Raw genomic sequence first — 17,142 nt, 5'->3', positions numbered from 1 at the left:
GCAGTTTCATGATGAACTCAAACTGTGAGAGCAGAAACTGAATCTCTGGATTTCTCTGTGTCAGAAGAGGCGAGAGTGGAGGATGTAGATGTACTGTCTCTTCTATAGAGTTTAACACACAAGGGGAGGAGATAGAAACACACGTCTGTAGGTTTCACTACACAAGAAAGAGTTAAAAGCTGAAGAGGTTCACATTGCACTGCTGATGATCTAGTTTTAGCACATTAAAGGCTTTATTGCTGTTTACACTCAAACGCATGAGCTCTATCTTATGAATTTAACACACATTTAGTGTTTGTTTTCAGCTAATTAGTCATTATATATGGGCAGGCACATTTTATTAATTTAATAATTAGGTTTAACAATTACAAAGTGAATCTGTCTTTCAAAAATGCATATTATGACTGAAAGAAAACTGAACATTACAACATCACATGATTACGTGTTAAAAGAGCTTTTCTAGAGTGCTGTCAATCTCATGTGAGTGGACATCATTTACACAGATCTGACTAAAGCACTGTTCACTGCATACAAGACTGAAGACACAAGTTAAGCAATACAATAATCTAATAACATAATAAAATGATTACACATAAAGTCCTTTACACAGTTGTTTGAGGCTACATCACTGGCCTGTGAATATAAGCGATGTCTCTGTGATGTTGCAGTATCAAAATCATTTAAATACTTTGGTTACATTTGGTCTCTTATGTCTTCATCACTCCAGATTTCACCAAATGACTGTATAGTGTTGTATAGTGTTTACTCCTATTTAGAGTTAATTTCACACATCTACTTCCTGACTTACATGATTTTCTCTTTAATATTGGCCCTAAAGATGCAACTATAATGCGTTTACATCTAGAACACATCTGGCTCAGACACAGCTCATATAACACACATGTGATCAGCATGAACACGCTAATAAAATCCTTTAATTTAGCTGTGCTTGCCAGAATTTCACTGTAAAAATACAGCACATTTCAGTGATAATAGGATATCATTTTGGTGACTGTATATTTCACGGTTCATAACTGTATATTTCACTAAGGATTATATTATGCTGATGTCACACTGTGTGTTTTTTACACCATTCCAGCCGTAACTGATCTCATCATTATGCTCAGGTGTGTGTGTGTGTGTTTCGTTATCTCCGCTACTTAAGTTCAGTTCTGTTTGAGTTTCATGTTCGTGTCTCCTCCGTGTGTTCATGGTGTTGGACTGCTTATCTGAGTTGACATTCGCCTTGTTTTTTATTAATGCCGGTTGTACTTCCTTCTTCTTCATCGTGTGTTTGTCTTGCACCACAAACCGTGACAGCTAATTTCCCTGTATCACACAAACATACAGAATTGAGATGATCTTTAAGTTATCATGTGGCCTTCTGTTATACCATCTGTCTTTTCCCGGTGGTTACCTGTTTATTTTAAATGTATAACCGAAGGCCACATGATGACTTACAGATCATCTAAAGTTGCCCATCCAAACTACATGTACAATACAAATGAACAGAGTCAAGTCTTCTTTTTTATTTATTTATAGTAGTATAAAGTACTTGCATGTAAGTATAAGGGAACAATATGTAAAGTTTGGGGAATAAAGGGTTAACAACCAGGAGAATTAAACAATTATTTATACTGTAAGTATTATAGAACTAAGGGGTACTTATTCTACTATCGATTCAGATGTTACAGTTCGATTCGATTTTGATTCTCGAGTGAGTGTTTTTCTCTGTTCCCTTTATTCTTTGATCAGTCCCTCCAGTTTTTCGCGATTCTGCGATCGCTGAATACAACGCAAAATCAACAAAATGTCGCATTTTTTTCCGATCCTGCGTAATTCCTAATTTAACCGCAAAATAATCACAAAAATTAAAAAGACCTCACAAAACATTAAATTATAATCACCCAGTTGAAATATCTCTAGTTTAATTAAAGTTTCAATGCATTTTTACGTGGAGATGTTGCGGGAAAAGAGTAAACTCCTTTATGTAAAGCCTATAATGTAAAACGCATTTTGCTGCTGCACAGTGAGTCTGGCTCACTCATTGGCTGTGCTGCGGCAACTGCACATCCAATGGCGCGGGCGCCTCTGACGTGTGCGCCAGTGAGCTAGCATCACGCCATTACACGTCAGAGCCCATCAAGGGGGCGAGGCCTAGCCTATATTAGTCCCTGAAAAACGCAGTTTTCGCAGGTTTAATGACTGAAGCGACAACTTGCCAGGTTAGTGCGGCGGCGGCCGGCTACGCAATACTCGTTCCCTACTCTCAGGGAACTGAGGTTACGATGGTAACCGAGTAGTTCCCTTTCGAACGGTCACTTCGTATTGCGTAGCTATACACAGTGGGGACGCCAAGCAAAACGCTGCACTATAAGTAACTGGTTGCCTACTGCAGCTCAGGACCCCTCAACTCAGGATTTACACACAGTTCTACAGTATAAATTACTACACCTGCTGTTAATATTTACATAAGTCAGGTAGGAAAATTGCCCATAGGTTGTTTCAAAAGTTTTTCATTTGATTAGACCAAAATAAACAGGCTTTATGCATTTTGTTTGTGATTTGTGTCATGTATGACTATTGTGCATCTGACATAATACTATTATGGTAAATGTGATGTCCTAATTATAAAATATAAAAAGAAATTCACACATTTTTTCACAAATTTCTGGAAATTACCACCACAAAATCAGTCATTTTGATCGCAAAAATCACACAAAAATAGCGAAATCCTGGAGGGACTGTTTGATTAACATTAATGACAGAGATAATTAGTGGCTACTGTGTACTGTCCCTTTAAGACCAGGCGCTGCTGACAGAGATGGATCTCACACGCGCCCAAGGCCGCATTAATGCACGGGCTTACCTGGGCTGAAGCCCAGGGGCCTCCCAAGTTCAGGAGCCTCCCATGTTCAGGTTCATGATGAGCTGAAAAGGTCATATTGTTTTAACTTGTCAGATTTTGTCGCTAGTCGCTTGTGGGCGTTGGTAGTGCTGTCGCTCTAATGTTATTGTTATGGTGCGTTCACACCAAACGCGAATAGAGCGTCTGGCGCGAGTGATTTCAATGTTAAGTCAATGCAAAGACGCGTTTATGCGCGTCTAGAGGTCCCGCGGCGCGAATGAGGCGTTAGACTGCTCGTCTGGCCACATCTATACAAAACACCATTACAAGTGATATTATACAACTATATCATTTTAATTTGACTAGGAATTAGGCTCAAAAGAAACAGTATGCTGTTGGGAGTGTTTTTATATTACCACACAGCAGTGTTCAGTGGATTAAATAATTTACTAGATTAACGATCGATCAATCTACAAATTAAACTCACTCATAAATCAAATCAAATCAAATCAAGTATATTTGTATAGCGCTTTTCACAATACAGATTGTATCAAAGCAGCTTCACAGTATTAAAATAAAATAATACAACAAAGTTTGTTTCTAGTGGAATTTATTGATTGATAGAATAAAATTAAATATCCCCAAAATATCCCCAACTGAGCAAGCCAAAGGCAAGTCATAAATTACTAAAACGTCATCCGAATTTGACAAATAATCAATTTTCTTGTCCCTAATAGTCAACATAATGCAGGGGAAACTGTAAAATGAACTGCAGCAGTGCTAAACTTGCATCATAAAACTACAACAACACTCAAACTATAAATGTATGAATTAAACTCACTGAGACTGTCGAAAGTTTCTTTTCCATGCATCATTTTATTATATCCATGTTTGTGGTTAGTTACAGTCAAATCATATAAAACAGTGAAATCGCCCTTGAACTCTTCTGTCTTGCCTGCACTGCACTCGAGACGGTGACGGGAGCTGAGCTCCATTGAAAGGCTTCTTTCCTATTGGTTGTCGCTCGCGAAAATCGCTTCTCATTTGCATAAAGTTGAAATTTAGTTGCAGTGTGTGGTTGTTAAATAAAGTTTCTTGTGTTTATGTGCTCAGTGATATGTTAATAACAATATTAAAATTAAAAACAATATATAAAAAAAACTCACTGTTGTAGGTCTCGAAAGAAACTAATGCATTTTGTGATGTAGATTACCTAGATAGGCTATTACACTTTTTTAAAATGAGACTCTATAAATCGAGGGGATGGGGGGCCTACAAAACCTCTCAGCCCCGGGGGCCTAACATTAGGTTAAGGCGGCTCTGCACGTGCCTCATTCTCTCACGAGTCACAACTCTTCACGTTCATCATAAGACTGCTGTTATGTTATGAAGATACTTGACAAAAAGACATTTTGGCATAAGTGTGTGTGTTATTGTTCGTTCAAGCGCAAAAGAGAACTGTATTCTGGGCTGTCTTGTGCGCACGCACGATATCAGCGCGAGTCTTTCTGTGTGTCAGTCAGGACATTCACAGGCAGCCAGCTCTCTTTGTCTTGTCGCGCATGAATGGTTTAAAAACATTAGCATGAATAAGAGCGGGATTATGTAACACTAGCCAAAGGATGACAAAAATCAACAGATTGCTGCATTAATTGTGTTAACAGGCCAAATTGATTTCATATAAAATTGCAGCATTTTGCGTAATATAATTGCGTAGGCTTGACATCGCGATTGTGATATGATTAATCGTGCAGCACTAGTTGAGGTTATGATTAAGATAAAACAAACATAAAATGTCACAGCATTAGCTATAAAATGGAGTTTGCCAGCCTATGAACAGTGGAGGAATACTTATACTGCCTTTTGGGTAATAGATAAATAAATAAGGAAAAAAATCGATTCGTGGCGTTTGAGAATCGATTTTGAATTGACCACATTTTAAAAAACGATTAATCGAAAAATAGATTTTTTTGCCCAGCCCTACATATAATGCAAGCTCATGCGTTCCTAAAAGTTGCAGCATCAAACAGCACACACTGCAATAACTGTAGTAATCCATACGACCCCAATGGATGGATCAATGTCTTCTGTAGGGAAACGATAAAGTGTTTGTAAGAAAAATCAAATATGTTAAACTTTTTAAACTGTAGACTATCGCTTCAGACCAACTATAATAAGTTGTTTTTCAAATAAAGGTTCCCGAGTCAGTGATGTTAGATTGTGTGTATTTGTATTGTACTTACCCTGTAACTACATGGAACAAGAGTATATTTCCCAGTATATATATAAAAATGCAATAGTTTTAGCTTTACTTGCCTTGAAGCATGTAAGCCCAAACTTAAACATCAGCACTTTTGCTAGCAAAAAAATAATAAAAAATAATAAAAAAATAAAATAATAATAATAATAATATTATATATATATATATATATATATATATATATATATATATATATATATATATATATATATATATATATGCACAGATATGTACCCTGTAATTTTGTTAAAGCCTATACAGTATGTATTGGTACACTATTATTATAAAAAGCTACGCAGTGTATGTTCTCGCTAAATTGCTCCCAAATGTAAGATTGTTGTATCATAATAGTAGAATAAGTACTCCTTAGTTCTATAATACTAACAGTATAAATATTTGTTTAATTCTCCTGGTTGTTAACCCTTTATTCCCCAAACTTTACATATTGTTCCCTTATGCTTACACAAAGTACTTTATATGTACACTATAATTACCGAAAGTTACACTGTAAATTCGTCTTAATTACACAGTACTTTGTGGGCTGTAATCTAAAGTGTTACCAAATAATGCAACAAAGTTTGTCTCTGCAGATCTAGAAGAAAATAGCGTCACAGTCCAGCTAAAGTAAGTTCAGTGATGGTTAATTTCCGTTGTGAAATAGTTATTAATTTAGTTCATATATATATATATATAGCCGCTCTGGAGAAAACTGTGATGTCATCGTCCAGCTCAGTTCAGTTCTCATATAATGCTGTCAATGCAGGAGATCAATAATATTGTTGATTATTAAATGTCTCCAACTAAGCAAGCCAAAAGCCAAGGCGACAGTGACAGGAACCAAACCTCCATCAGTGACAGAATGGAGAAATTCTCATGAGAAACCAGACTCAGTCTCAGTTCTCCTCTGGCCAACGAGCGAGCGGTGTATGATTATGATTATGATTCAGGAGCATTACAGGTCAGAGGTCAGAGTGGATCAGATCATTCAGAATATTATCAGGTCTTGTTGAAGATCGGAGTCACGCCGGTATAGAGACTAGTTTGAGTCACCCATACACAAGATAAAATCAGCATCAGGGTAACATACATGACAATGAAATAACATAGAATGCAACATAAGACACCCCAATTTATATAACATTCTTCTTTCATGATACTCTCTGTCATGATCTTTCCTTTTCTCTATTTTTCTGTCTATTAAAGAGTGCAAAACTAGGGCTATTTCTGCTGATCATGCTTTAGCTAACAGTTAGCACACATTCTCCAGACACAGTGACAGTTACCTTCACGAAACTTCATACAGCGTGTTTGAAGATCTCTATCTATTCTGCATGAGTGCTTGGCAGTATAGGGAGATGCAACGGTTGGTACACTGAACCTTAGGCAAACACACACATTAGCAGAGTGTTTAACTTTGGGTGGAAAATGTGCTCAGCTGAAATCCCAAAATGTAATACATGTAACTCAAAATTCAGTATGAAAAAAAGTTAATGATGAAGCTCTGTTGTGTTCTCTCTCCGTTGCATTGCTATAATATTCAATAATGTGTGTGTAGCGCCCCCTAGGCCTATCTCCTGGTACTAAAGGGTGTTCCTGGGTTCTTAAATCAAGCTTGTACGCATTCTGCAGTTCTTTTTTCATGCTCTCCACATACTGCTGGTACTTCACTGCATCCTTCCCATCAGCAGAAGTGTTAAAGCATACTTCAATGGGCAAGCGGGCTTCTCTTCCCAACATGAGTAAGTATGGCGAATAGCCAGTAGCCTCATTCTTCGTACAGTTGTACGCGTGGATTAGTTGACTGATGCTCTGACTCCATTGTGACCTTTTAGCAGGATCCAAAGTTCCTAGCATTGACAGTAGCGTCCTGTTGAATCTTTCTGGTTGTGCATCACCTTGCGGGTGGTAAGGTGAGGTTTGAGACTTACGGATGCCTAACATCACCAAAATGTCTTTGATAAGGCGACTTTCGAAGTCTCGTCCCGATCGGAATGGATTTGCGAAGGTAATCCATAATGCACAAAGAATTTCTCAAACAGGGTCTTGGCTACAGTCATAGCTTTTTGATCTTTGCACGGGAAAGCTTGGGCGTAGCGGGTGAAATGATCGGTTACGACCAACACATTTGCGATCCCTCGGGAGTCTGACACAATAGACAAGAAGTCTATACAAACTAGGTCAAGTGGACCTGTACTTGTGATTTGACTCAATGGAGCAGCTCGTTGTGGAATTGACTTCCTTGCAATGCATCTCCCACAGTTCTTAACGTAACTCTCAATTTCAGTGGTCATTCTCGGCCAGTAAAATCGTTCCTTCAGGAGTTCAATCGTCCGTTCAACTCCAAGGTGTCCAGTGTCATCGTGTAGAGAGTGCAGGACCATCTGACGGTATTTCTCAGGTAAGATTAACTGTTGTCTTTTGTCTCCAGACTGTTTGTTCACCACTCTGAAGAGAAGGTGATTCTTCACAATCAGCTTGGGACTTTGTCTTTGCAGGAGCACTATGCTTGGATCTTGATTCTTGGCCATAGACTGAAGCTGGCCAGTCTTGACTGCTTTCTTTACTGCACCTATGACTGAATCTTGTTCTTGAGCTCTTCTCAACTCATGGTGGCTCAATTGTTCCAAGTTTCTTATCTCCAACTGTGTCGGACAGGCATAGACGCTAGGAATTAGCTCCTAATTGATCTATAAGTCTGTTTGTCTCAGTTTTCAGGTATGGAGTGGTTATTTGGCAGATGGCTTTAACCCCAGGGGAAGATATCTCATCCCAGTCAGGTGACACTTCAGTGGATGGTAACTGATGGGAGAGCAGATCAGCATCAATGTTGTGTCGACCTGGTCTGTATTGGACTTTGAAATCGTAGGTGGCAAGACCTGACAACCACCTATGTCCAGTTGCATTGAGCTTGGCCGTTGTTAGGACGTATGTGAGTGGGTTATTATCTGTTCTCACTGTGAACTTAGCCCCATACAGATAATCATGAAACTTGTCCACGATCGCCCATTTCAATGCGAGAAATTCCAATTGATGAATGGGATAGCGCTGCTCAGGGACACTGAGTTTGCGGCTTGCAAAAGCAACAGGCCTCAGACCATCAGGATATTCTTGATTGAGGACGGTGCCTAAACCATTCAGACTTGCATCTACATGGAGTACATATGGTTTTGATGGGTCAGCAAATGCTAGCACTGGGGCATGAGTGAGGCAGTGAATGATGTTATGAAATGCCTTGGTGCACTCTTCGTCCCAGCGCTCCCCAAAAGGCTCTCCCTCTTTGAAGTAATACTTCTTCTCTTGGGCAGCCTTGTGCCTGTTCTTAGGAGGGTCCTTGTGCCTGTTCTTTGTGAGCTCAGTGAGCGGTCGAACTATGGCTGAGTAGTTCTTAACAAACCTTCGGTAGTATCCGCAGAATCCGAGAAACGATCTTAAAGATCTCAGATCTGTAGGCAACTTCCAGTTCTTGACAGCACTCACTTTCTCAGGATCGCTGGCTATTCCTAATGCATAAACTATGTGTCCAACATACCTGTGGCTGACAAAACTGGCACTTGTCAAGTGATATTTTCAGACCACACTCTTCCAGTCTGTCAAGCACTTTAAGTAGTCGTTCTTCATGCTCCTCTAAGGTTTGCCCGAATACAATGATGTCATCTAAATAGACAATCACCTGGAGCAGATGCATGTCACCCACGGCTCTCTCCATCAACCGTTGAAAGGTTGCTGGGGCTCCAGTTATGCCTTGGGGCATCCGTTGAAATTCATAGAACCCTAAGGGACATATGAAGGCTGTTTTTTCCCTGTCTTCTTCAGACATGGCTATCTGGTAGTACCCACTCCGAAGGTCTAGCACAGAAAACCAATGACTGCCGGACAGGCAATCCAAGGCATCGTCAATCCGGAGTGGTGTACTGGTCAGGGATTGTTCTGTTGTTTAACGTGCGATAATCAATGCACATGCGTACACTTCCGTTCTTCTTTCTGACAATTACTATTGGCGACGCATATGGACTTCTGGATTCTTTGATGATGCCTGCTGTCAGCAGGTCTTTCAGGTGGCGGCGTATGTCATCTATATCCGCTGGGGCTATGCGTCTGGATCTTTCTCTAAATGGTCTGGGGTCACTGAGTCTTATGTGGTGCTCCACACCCTTGGCGAGACCCACATCCCACTTATCAAGAGAGAATGCATTACCTCTTTTAGACAGCTTCTGACACAGCCTTTTTCTCCAGACCTCTGGAATCGGAGATTCACCAAAATCAAACAACGTCTCATCAAGGACCTTGGATGTAGATTTAGGTCTCTGGGCCATCATAACTGTGTCAGTGGGATACACATGAGCAAGGACGGTTCCAGCCAACATAGTTACTTCTCTCAATGTCTCATTTCTCAGCAGTACTTTGAAACTGTTGACATTTAGCTCAGATGATGTTAGCTGAATGAGCACTCCAGCAGGTAGTGTCACCGAAAGAGGCATTTCAACCATGACAATATCTTTTTCTAAGGGTTCCTTGCATCCAACCTTGCAGACGACATATCGTTCCGTTCTGGCAGGAACAGATAGAGGACCGGGACCCATCCATTTTACTTCCCCCTTCGGCTCTTCCACATCTATCTCTTGGCTATGGGAGAGTTTCACTTGTTTTGTCTGTGGCAAAATTCTGAAAGAGCAAGCATGTGAGCCTGGAATGTCAGCATCTTTGCACAGAGCAGCTAAACGATGGAATAAGTTGGCATTCGTCCCAGTGATGACAGGAATATGGTCTGGGCCACTTGGCTCGGGACAAACTAATGCTAACACGGAGATAGACTCACTCACTCCGGTAAGTGTGGCTGGAAACTCCACATCTACTACTATGTAGCCTTGATATGGGTAGCTGGAGGAGCTCAAACCCCATATCGCAAGACCAGTCATGGGGTGGATCGGAACATTGGGCAAGTATTTATTTTGCCACTTGTCGAATATTATCGTGACTTGAGATCCACAGTCCAATAAGGCATTACATGAATGGCCATTGATCTTGATGCAAATAGTGGAGGCAGGACCTACCAAACCACTAGGAAGGTTGCTTTGAGCAGGTTTGCAAATATGGCTCTTCTTGCAGTAGGCATCTCTGCTCACAGTCGGATGTGGACTCGGCTCACTCTTCCCACCCTTGGCTCTCTTTAGTGAAAGGAGCAGCTTTCTGGTCACTTCCGGGGGGTTTTCTGATTCTTGGCACTGGCTGGCAATGTGCCCATCACCACCACATCGGTAACAAAAGAAATCATCACGGCTGACTGAGGGCCTGTTTCTCTCATAAGATCTCACAGCTTGCCGCTGAAATGTCGTTCTTCTTGGGGTTGCACTGTCCTCTACTTTCATTACAGTCAGCTGTTTTTGCAGTTGCTGGACTTGAGTCTTCAAGCTCTGTACTTCAGGGTCTATTCGTGCTTCAGCACTCTCAGAAGTCATCTTTGCTTTCTGTTCTGGGGCTTCAGGTGATGCCGGGGCCTTGTGTGACTCTTCCAGCTTGGCATGCAGCTCCTTGACCTCAGCTTTCAATGCTTGAATCTTAGTGGGTTTTGGTGGTGGCAACGCTTTAGGGATCACAGGTTTCACCATTGCGTCAAGCTTACACCGGGCAGCTTCATTTTCCTCCTCCTCTCGAATCTCATTCAGTAGTTTCAAGAAAATAGGCGGGTCTCTTTTCTCTCTCTCAGCCGTAACTTCAGCAACATCAAATCGGACTCTACAGCGCCACGAAGAAGTTGCTCAATTCTCACCCGGTCAACTTGTGCAGGTTGTAGTCCACCTCTCTGAACTACTTTGGTCAATGACTTCTCCATTCGACGGAGAAACTCAGACAGTGCTTCACCGGAGTTCTGGCGAAGAAGTCTGAATGCAAAATACAAATCTTCACCGGACTCTGAAGTCCCAAACGCACTTTCAAGCACAACAAGGTACTCAGATGCACTAGCATCACCATTAGACAATCTAACTGCCTTGATAATCTCAAGGGCAGGACCCTTTAAGCTTTCCACAATGCGCTTACGCTTCTCTTTTTCAGCGCAATCACTTTCTGCTATCATCAACTTAGCTTGCTCTATCCAATTCTCCATGGTTTCCTCTCCCGCCGGGGTAGGCACCACACCTGAGAAAACACGCAGTCGCTTGTAAGCACTGGAATCACTAGAACGCTTTGTTGTCTTTTCCAAGAGCTCACCAACTGCACGAATTACTGCTTCAGGAGAACTAGTAAGGCAAGGCAAGGCAAGGCAAGGCAAGGCAAGGCAAGTTTATTTATATAGCACATTTCATACACAATGGCAATTCAAAGTGCTTTACATAGAAGAAATTAAAATAATAAAAAGAAATAAGAATAATTAAAACAGTTTAGAAAAGTAAAAAATAAAATACAGTACAGTACAGATAGTCGGACGAGCATTGGCACAGTGCTCATTCATTAAATGCATAGCTAAACAGAAGTGTTTTGAGTCTGGATTTGAATGTGACTATTGTAGGAGCACATCTGATCTCTTCTGGAAGCTGGTTCCAGCTGCGGCTGGCATAATAGCTAAAAGTGGACTCGCCATGCTTAGAGTGAACCCTTGGTATTTCTAGCTGATATGATCCTAGTGATCTAAGTGATCTGCTGGGTTTATATTCAATGAGCATATCTGCAATGTATTGAGGTCCTAGGCCATTGAATGATTTATATACCAGTAATAATACTTTAAAATCAATCCTAAATTTAACTGGGAGCCAGTGTAAAGACCTGAGGACTGGTGTGATATGTTCATATTTTCTGGTTCTGCTCAGAATCCTGGCGGCAGCGTTCTGTATGAGCTGCAACTGTCTTATGGTCTTTTTGGGAAGGCCAGTGAGGAGTCCATTACAATAATCCACCCTGCTGGTGATGAAAGCATGAACAAGTTTCTCTAAGTCTTGTCTGGAAACAAAGCATCTAATTCTTGCAATATTTTTCAGATGATAGTATGCTGATTTAGTTATTGCTTTGACATGACTACTGAAACTGAGGTCCTACTCTAGTGTCACACCAAGATTCCTGACTTGATGTGTAGTTGTTTGACCCCTAGAGTGAAGGTATGCGTTCACCTTGAGAACTTCATCCTTGTTTCCAAACGCAATGACTTCAGTTTTGTCTTTGTTTAATTGAAGAAAGTTTTGACACATCCAACTGTTGACTTCGTCAATGCATTGGCACAGGGAGTCAATGTGGCTGTAATCGTTAGGCGATAGGGCTAAGTAGATCTGTGTGTCGTCTGCATAGCTGTGGTAAGCAATTTGGTTCTTTCTCATTATTTGGCTCATTGGGAGCATATACAGGTTGAACAGGAGTGGCGCAAGAATTGAGCCTTGAGGGACTCCGCATGTCATGGATGTCCACTCAGACTTATGGTCTCCTATACTCACATAATAACCTCTCCCATCTAAGTATGACCTGAACCATTTTAGGACTATCCCAGAAAGCCCCACCCAGTTTTCCAGCCTGTCAAGAAGTATGTTATGATCGACAGTGTCAAATGCAGCACTGAGGTCGAGTAGTACCAGCACTGATATTTTGCCTGAATCAGTATTTAAGCGAATATCGTTTATTATCTTTATGAGCGCTGTCTCTGTGCTGTGGTGCGGTCGGAAACCAGATTGAAAATTGTCAAAGTATCCATTCGAGCATAAGAATTTGTTCAGCTGATTGAAGACAACTTTTTCAATGATCTTGCCTATGAAAGGAAGATTTGAGATCGGTCTATAGTTGCTTAATATGGTCTTATCCAGATTGCTCTTTTTCAGGAGGGGCTTGACAACAGCAGTTTTCAGGGAGTTTGGAAAACTCCCAGAGAGAAGTGAGGCATTTACCACTTCTAGGAGATCTGCTTCTAAACAGTTTAACACACTTTTGAAAAATGATGTGGGAAGTGTGTCAAGAGCGCAGGTTGATGTTTTAAGGTGCTGTACGGTTTCTTCCAAAATTTTGCCATCAATTTCTTTGAAATCAGACATAGTAACTACTTTCTCAGGCGGTTTGATCTGTCTGACCCCAGGGCAACTCAAGGATGTGCTGATCACCTTTCTGATATTATTGATTTTCTCAGAGAAGAAAGAAGCAAACTCACTGCACTTGCTGTCTGAGAGCATTTCACTGGGAATCTGGCTTGGGGGGTTTGTCAGTCTCTCTACAGTAGCAAAAAGAGTGCGTGTGTTGTTTAAATTGCTGTTTATAATATTTGAGAAGAAAGTCTGTCTAGCTTTGCCTAGTTCCATATTGAAAGCATGGATGCTGTCTTTGTAGATGTTATAATGGACTACAAGTTTTGTCTTCCGCCACATGCGCTCTGCTTTTCTGCATTGTCTTTTCATATTTTGCACTGCTGTTGAGTTTCTCCAAGGTGCTTTTTGTCTGCCACTCTTCTTCCTGGCTTTCACAGGAGCAATATCATCAATTACACTTTTAACTTTTGAGTTAAAAGAATCAAGGAGAAAATCAACAGAGTCTGCAGATATACTTGGTGTTAAGGATATAGCCTTCATAAATAGTACACTAGTGTTCTCATTTAAGCATCTCTTCTTGACAGACACAGATCTAGCTTCAGTGGCAGGAGAGATCAATATATCAAAGAAAATACAGAAATGATCAGACAGTGCTACATCCTTAATAACAATCAGTGAAATGTTTAGACCCTTACTGATGAGTAAATCTAGAGTGTGTCCACGATTGTGTGTGGGTCCATGTACATGCTGAGTCAGATCAAAAGTTTTTAAAACAGTATTGATTTCTTTTGCCATGTTGTTTTCTGCACTATCGATGTGGATGTTAAAATCTCCAGCAATGGCAAAGCAGTCAAACTCTGATGTAATTGTTGATAATAGTTCTGTAAAGTCCTCAGCAAAGGCTGAAGAGTATTTTGGAGGCCTGTAAATAATGATAAGTAAAATGCGTGGAGCACCTTTTAACACAATACTCAGATATTCGAAAGACAAGTAATTCCCAAATGATATTTGCTTACATTGATAGATATCTTTAAAAAGAGCAGCTAGACCCCCACCTCTCTTAACAGCTCTGCAGACACTCATAAATGTAAAGTTCGGGGGGGCTGCTTCATTGAGGATTGTTGCACTGCAGCTGTCTTCTAGCCAGGTTTCATTCAGAAGCATAAAATCCAGATTGTTTGTGGTTATTAAGTCGTTGACTAGAAGTGATTTATTTTTAAGTGAGCGGATGTTAAGGAGTGCTAACTTAACAGACTTACTTTTCCCCACAGCAATATTAGTTTGACGTGTAATAGGCACCAGATTAGTTAGGTTTGCTGTACGGCTATTGAAGGCCTTAGACTTTCTATCTTGTGATAGAACAGCAATAGAGAAAGATACAGGCACACTGGGTTCCCGCTTGTTCTGTAAACATTTGAGAAAGTTACTGTTATCAAAACGGGGACCCGACACACATCACTGAGAGCTGGTATCAGTTGTTTTTGGTTCACCTCGAGCAGATGGAGGAGGGTGTGGGCCCTGGCGTTGTGGCAGAGGCCGAAGAGCTCTCACAGGAAGAGGGGGAGGGCGAGCTGGGCCCGCAGGCTTTGCTGCAGGCTTTGATGCGGGTGGTAATGGTGCCCGTCTTTTTTTGGTTGTTATCTGGGGGCTTGCAGCAAAAGAGTGGGATAGTCTGGTTCCAGCATGCACCAGTTCTTCCATTTTCTGTGAGAAGCACAGAAGTGGAGTTGCTGGAGAGAGTGTCTGGTGAAAGGGCCTGTTGCTCTGGTGTTATCGGAGGCTGTGATATGCTGTCCTGGCTTCCCTGGCTGTTTTCCAGGAAGTCATCCTTGGGTGTTGAATCTTCAAGCAGTTCTGATATGTCTGTCTGTGGTGAGCTCTGTGGGCAGGGTTCAGCAGAGATTGAGTCCGTGAGCAGAGGTTGTTGTGGCGGAGTGGTGTTATCATGTCCATTTTGCTGCTGAAGTGAAGTCCCGTCGTCATTCATACTGTGTCCAGGTGTGTGTGTGCCGTTCAGATTGAGTGGATTGGCACACACTGCAGAAGGATGATTGAGGGAGAAGTAGATATTGTCCTTTAACACTCTTGAACCAAGTTTGTTTGTGTGATGGCCATCCCGATGAAACAGTTGTCTCTGACTCCAGAAAAGATTGAAATTGTCAATGAAGTTAACTCCTTTTATATTGCAGGTTTTTTGCAGCCACGTATTAAGCCCAAGTAACCGTGAAAACCGGTTTGTTCCTCTTGCTGGGAGTGGTCCACTGATGAATGTTTGAACTTTCAGTCTTTTAAGTGTTTCAAAAAGTTCATGGAAATCCTTCTTAAGGAGTTCTGACTGCTCTTTATGAATATCATTCTTCCCCACATGAATGATGAGTCGATTTGCAGTCTTATGTTTCATCAGAATGTTATGAAGTTCCCTGTTTACATCAGAAGTTGTTGCTTGTGGAAGGCAGCACGTAGTTGTATCTCTGCTGCTAATGTTTCTGATTATGGAGTCCCCCACTATCAGAGTCCTGGGCTCGGCAGCGCTCTGAGCTGAGTGCCGCTGTCTGCTCGACCTTGAGCGCCAGTTAGCATCAGTGTTAGCCACTGGCCCATTCAGTCTGTGTTCGATCACATTCATCACGTTTGCGGATTCCTCATTTACATTCATTAGCACTTCAAATCTGTTCTCAAGATGTATAGGCGGTGGTAGGAGACCAGTGTTTGCAATCCTTGTCAGAGCTGTATCTGGGGTAGAGGATGCTACTGCGGCAATATGTGTTGCTCGAGACAATCTGATGTCTCGAGTGCCTTTGGGTCTCGCTCCCTGTTTGTGCCATCGATTAGTAAGTCGATCGGCTTGTTTCTCTACCTGTCGAGGAGCACTAGTTTCATGGGACTCACCGGTATGCTGAGGGTGTCCATGACAAAGCTCTGTTGTGTGCTCCGTCTGGTTTGGTGGTCCCGTAAGTAACTTTGTTTCAAGAACTGCAATCCTTTGTAAAAGTCTGTGGCAGTTGGTGCAGCAAGTAGATTCCAGAAGAGGCATTTTCTCTTATCCTTGTAGGCAGTTGTGTTTTCCTTTCCCGGAATGTAAGCTGGTCGGGTAAAAGAATTCTCAGTTTTTGTAGTAATCCAAACTTTGTCGTCTGAGCACTGTGCTGATTTGCTGAAGTTAAAATTAGTTGATAAAAGGAAATAAAATAAAGGAAATAAAATATAAAAAAATAGGAGATAAAATGTAAAAGCGATAGAGCAAAGCGCGGAGCAGTAAGCAAGAGCGTCCGAACAGTAGCTGAGCAGGAAGTGCTAGTAGGAAGAGGGGAAAGCAAAGCTTGAACATCAGTCATGGATTTGCCTTCATCTTGTAGAAGTTTTCTGAGTTTTGCTGAAAAATCATCAGGGCCAGGCTCTTTGTCTCTGACAACCACAATCTTCCATGGAGGATCACCATCCTTAGGTAATACATCAGCAGGGACACGAGAAGGATCAACCTTTTCATGACATTCACACAGCACGAGCAAACTTGTTTTAGACAGACCTTCTTTCGAAGAACGAACACGTACTCTGCCAAATATTTTCACAGTTTCAATTGTGCTCTCAATAAAAGCTATGGCAGCATCAGCTGGAACATCCAACAACAGCAATGCATGATCGGGCTGAACCAATGCATCGTTACACCAATCCAGCAGCTCTTGTTGCAAAGCAGAACTGTTTCCTAATTCCATTTTTTTTTCTTTACACTCCAGATCAAAGACAGCAATGTAAGTTCAACTTAGCACTCTCTGGAGCATCATCAACGTTAACAGGAAGGAAATTATAGCAAAAATAATCCTAGCGGTGCCTCCAATTTGTGTAGCGCCCCCTAGGCCTATCTCCTGGTACTAAAGGGCGTTCCTGGGTTCTTAAATCAATCCCAGTAAACTGTATATAATATATAGAATCCTTGCTGACTTCTGTTTAAATGTCTGTTTGTGTAACTTTACATGTGCTTTGAATAACTAATAAACTTTTAAACCGCAACCCTGTATACTTACTTGTGTGTAACTGACTTA

The 17,142-nt window shown here is 41.3% G+C and overlaps 1 protein-coding gene across 1 annotated transcript; it reads right to left on the bottom strand.

The window, feature by feature from the left end:
* Positions 1-10,776: 10,776 nt before the first annotated feature.
* On the bottom strand, positions 10,777-16,815 carry LOC311070406 (paraneoplastic antigen Ma1 homolog; the record flags this gene model as incomplete). The annotated part of the gene is made up of 2 exons (XM_084094231.1): positions 10,777-11,243; positions 16,446-16,815. The coding sequence occupies 2 exons, from the start codon at positions 16,813-16,815 to the stop codon at positions 10,777-10,779; spliced, it is 837 nt and encodes a 278-aa protein (XP_083950357.1).
* Positions 16,816-17,142: the final 327 nt, after the last annotated feature.

This window comes from Abramis brama (assembly GCF_963993115.1).
Source record: "Abramis brama genome assembly, chromosome: 20".
Taxonomy (NCBI): Eukaryota; Metazoa; Chordata; class Actinopteri; order Cypriniformes; family Leuciscidae; genus Abramis; species Abramis brama.
The sequence above is the reverse complement of the archived record's forward strand: the minus strand, read 5'-3'. Positions and strand labels throughout refer to the sequence as shown.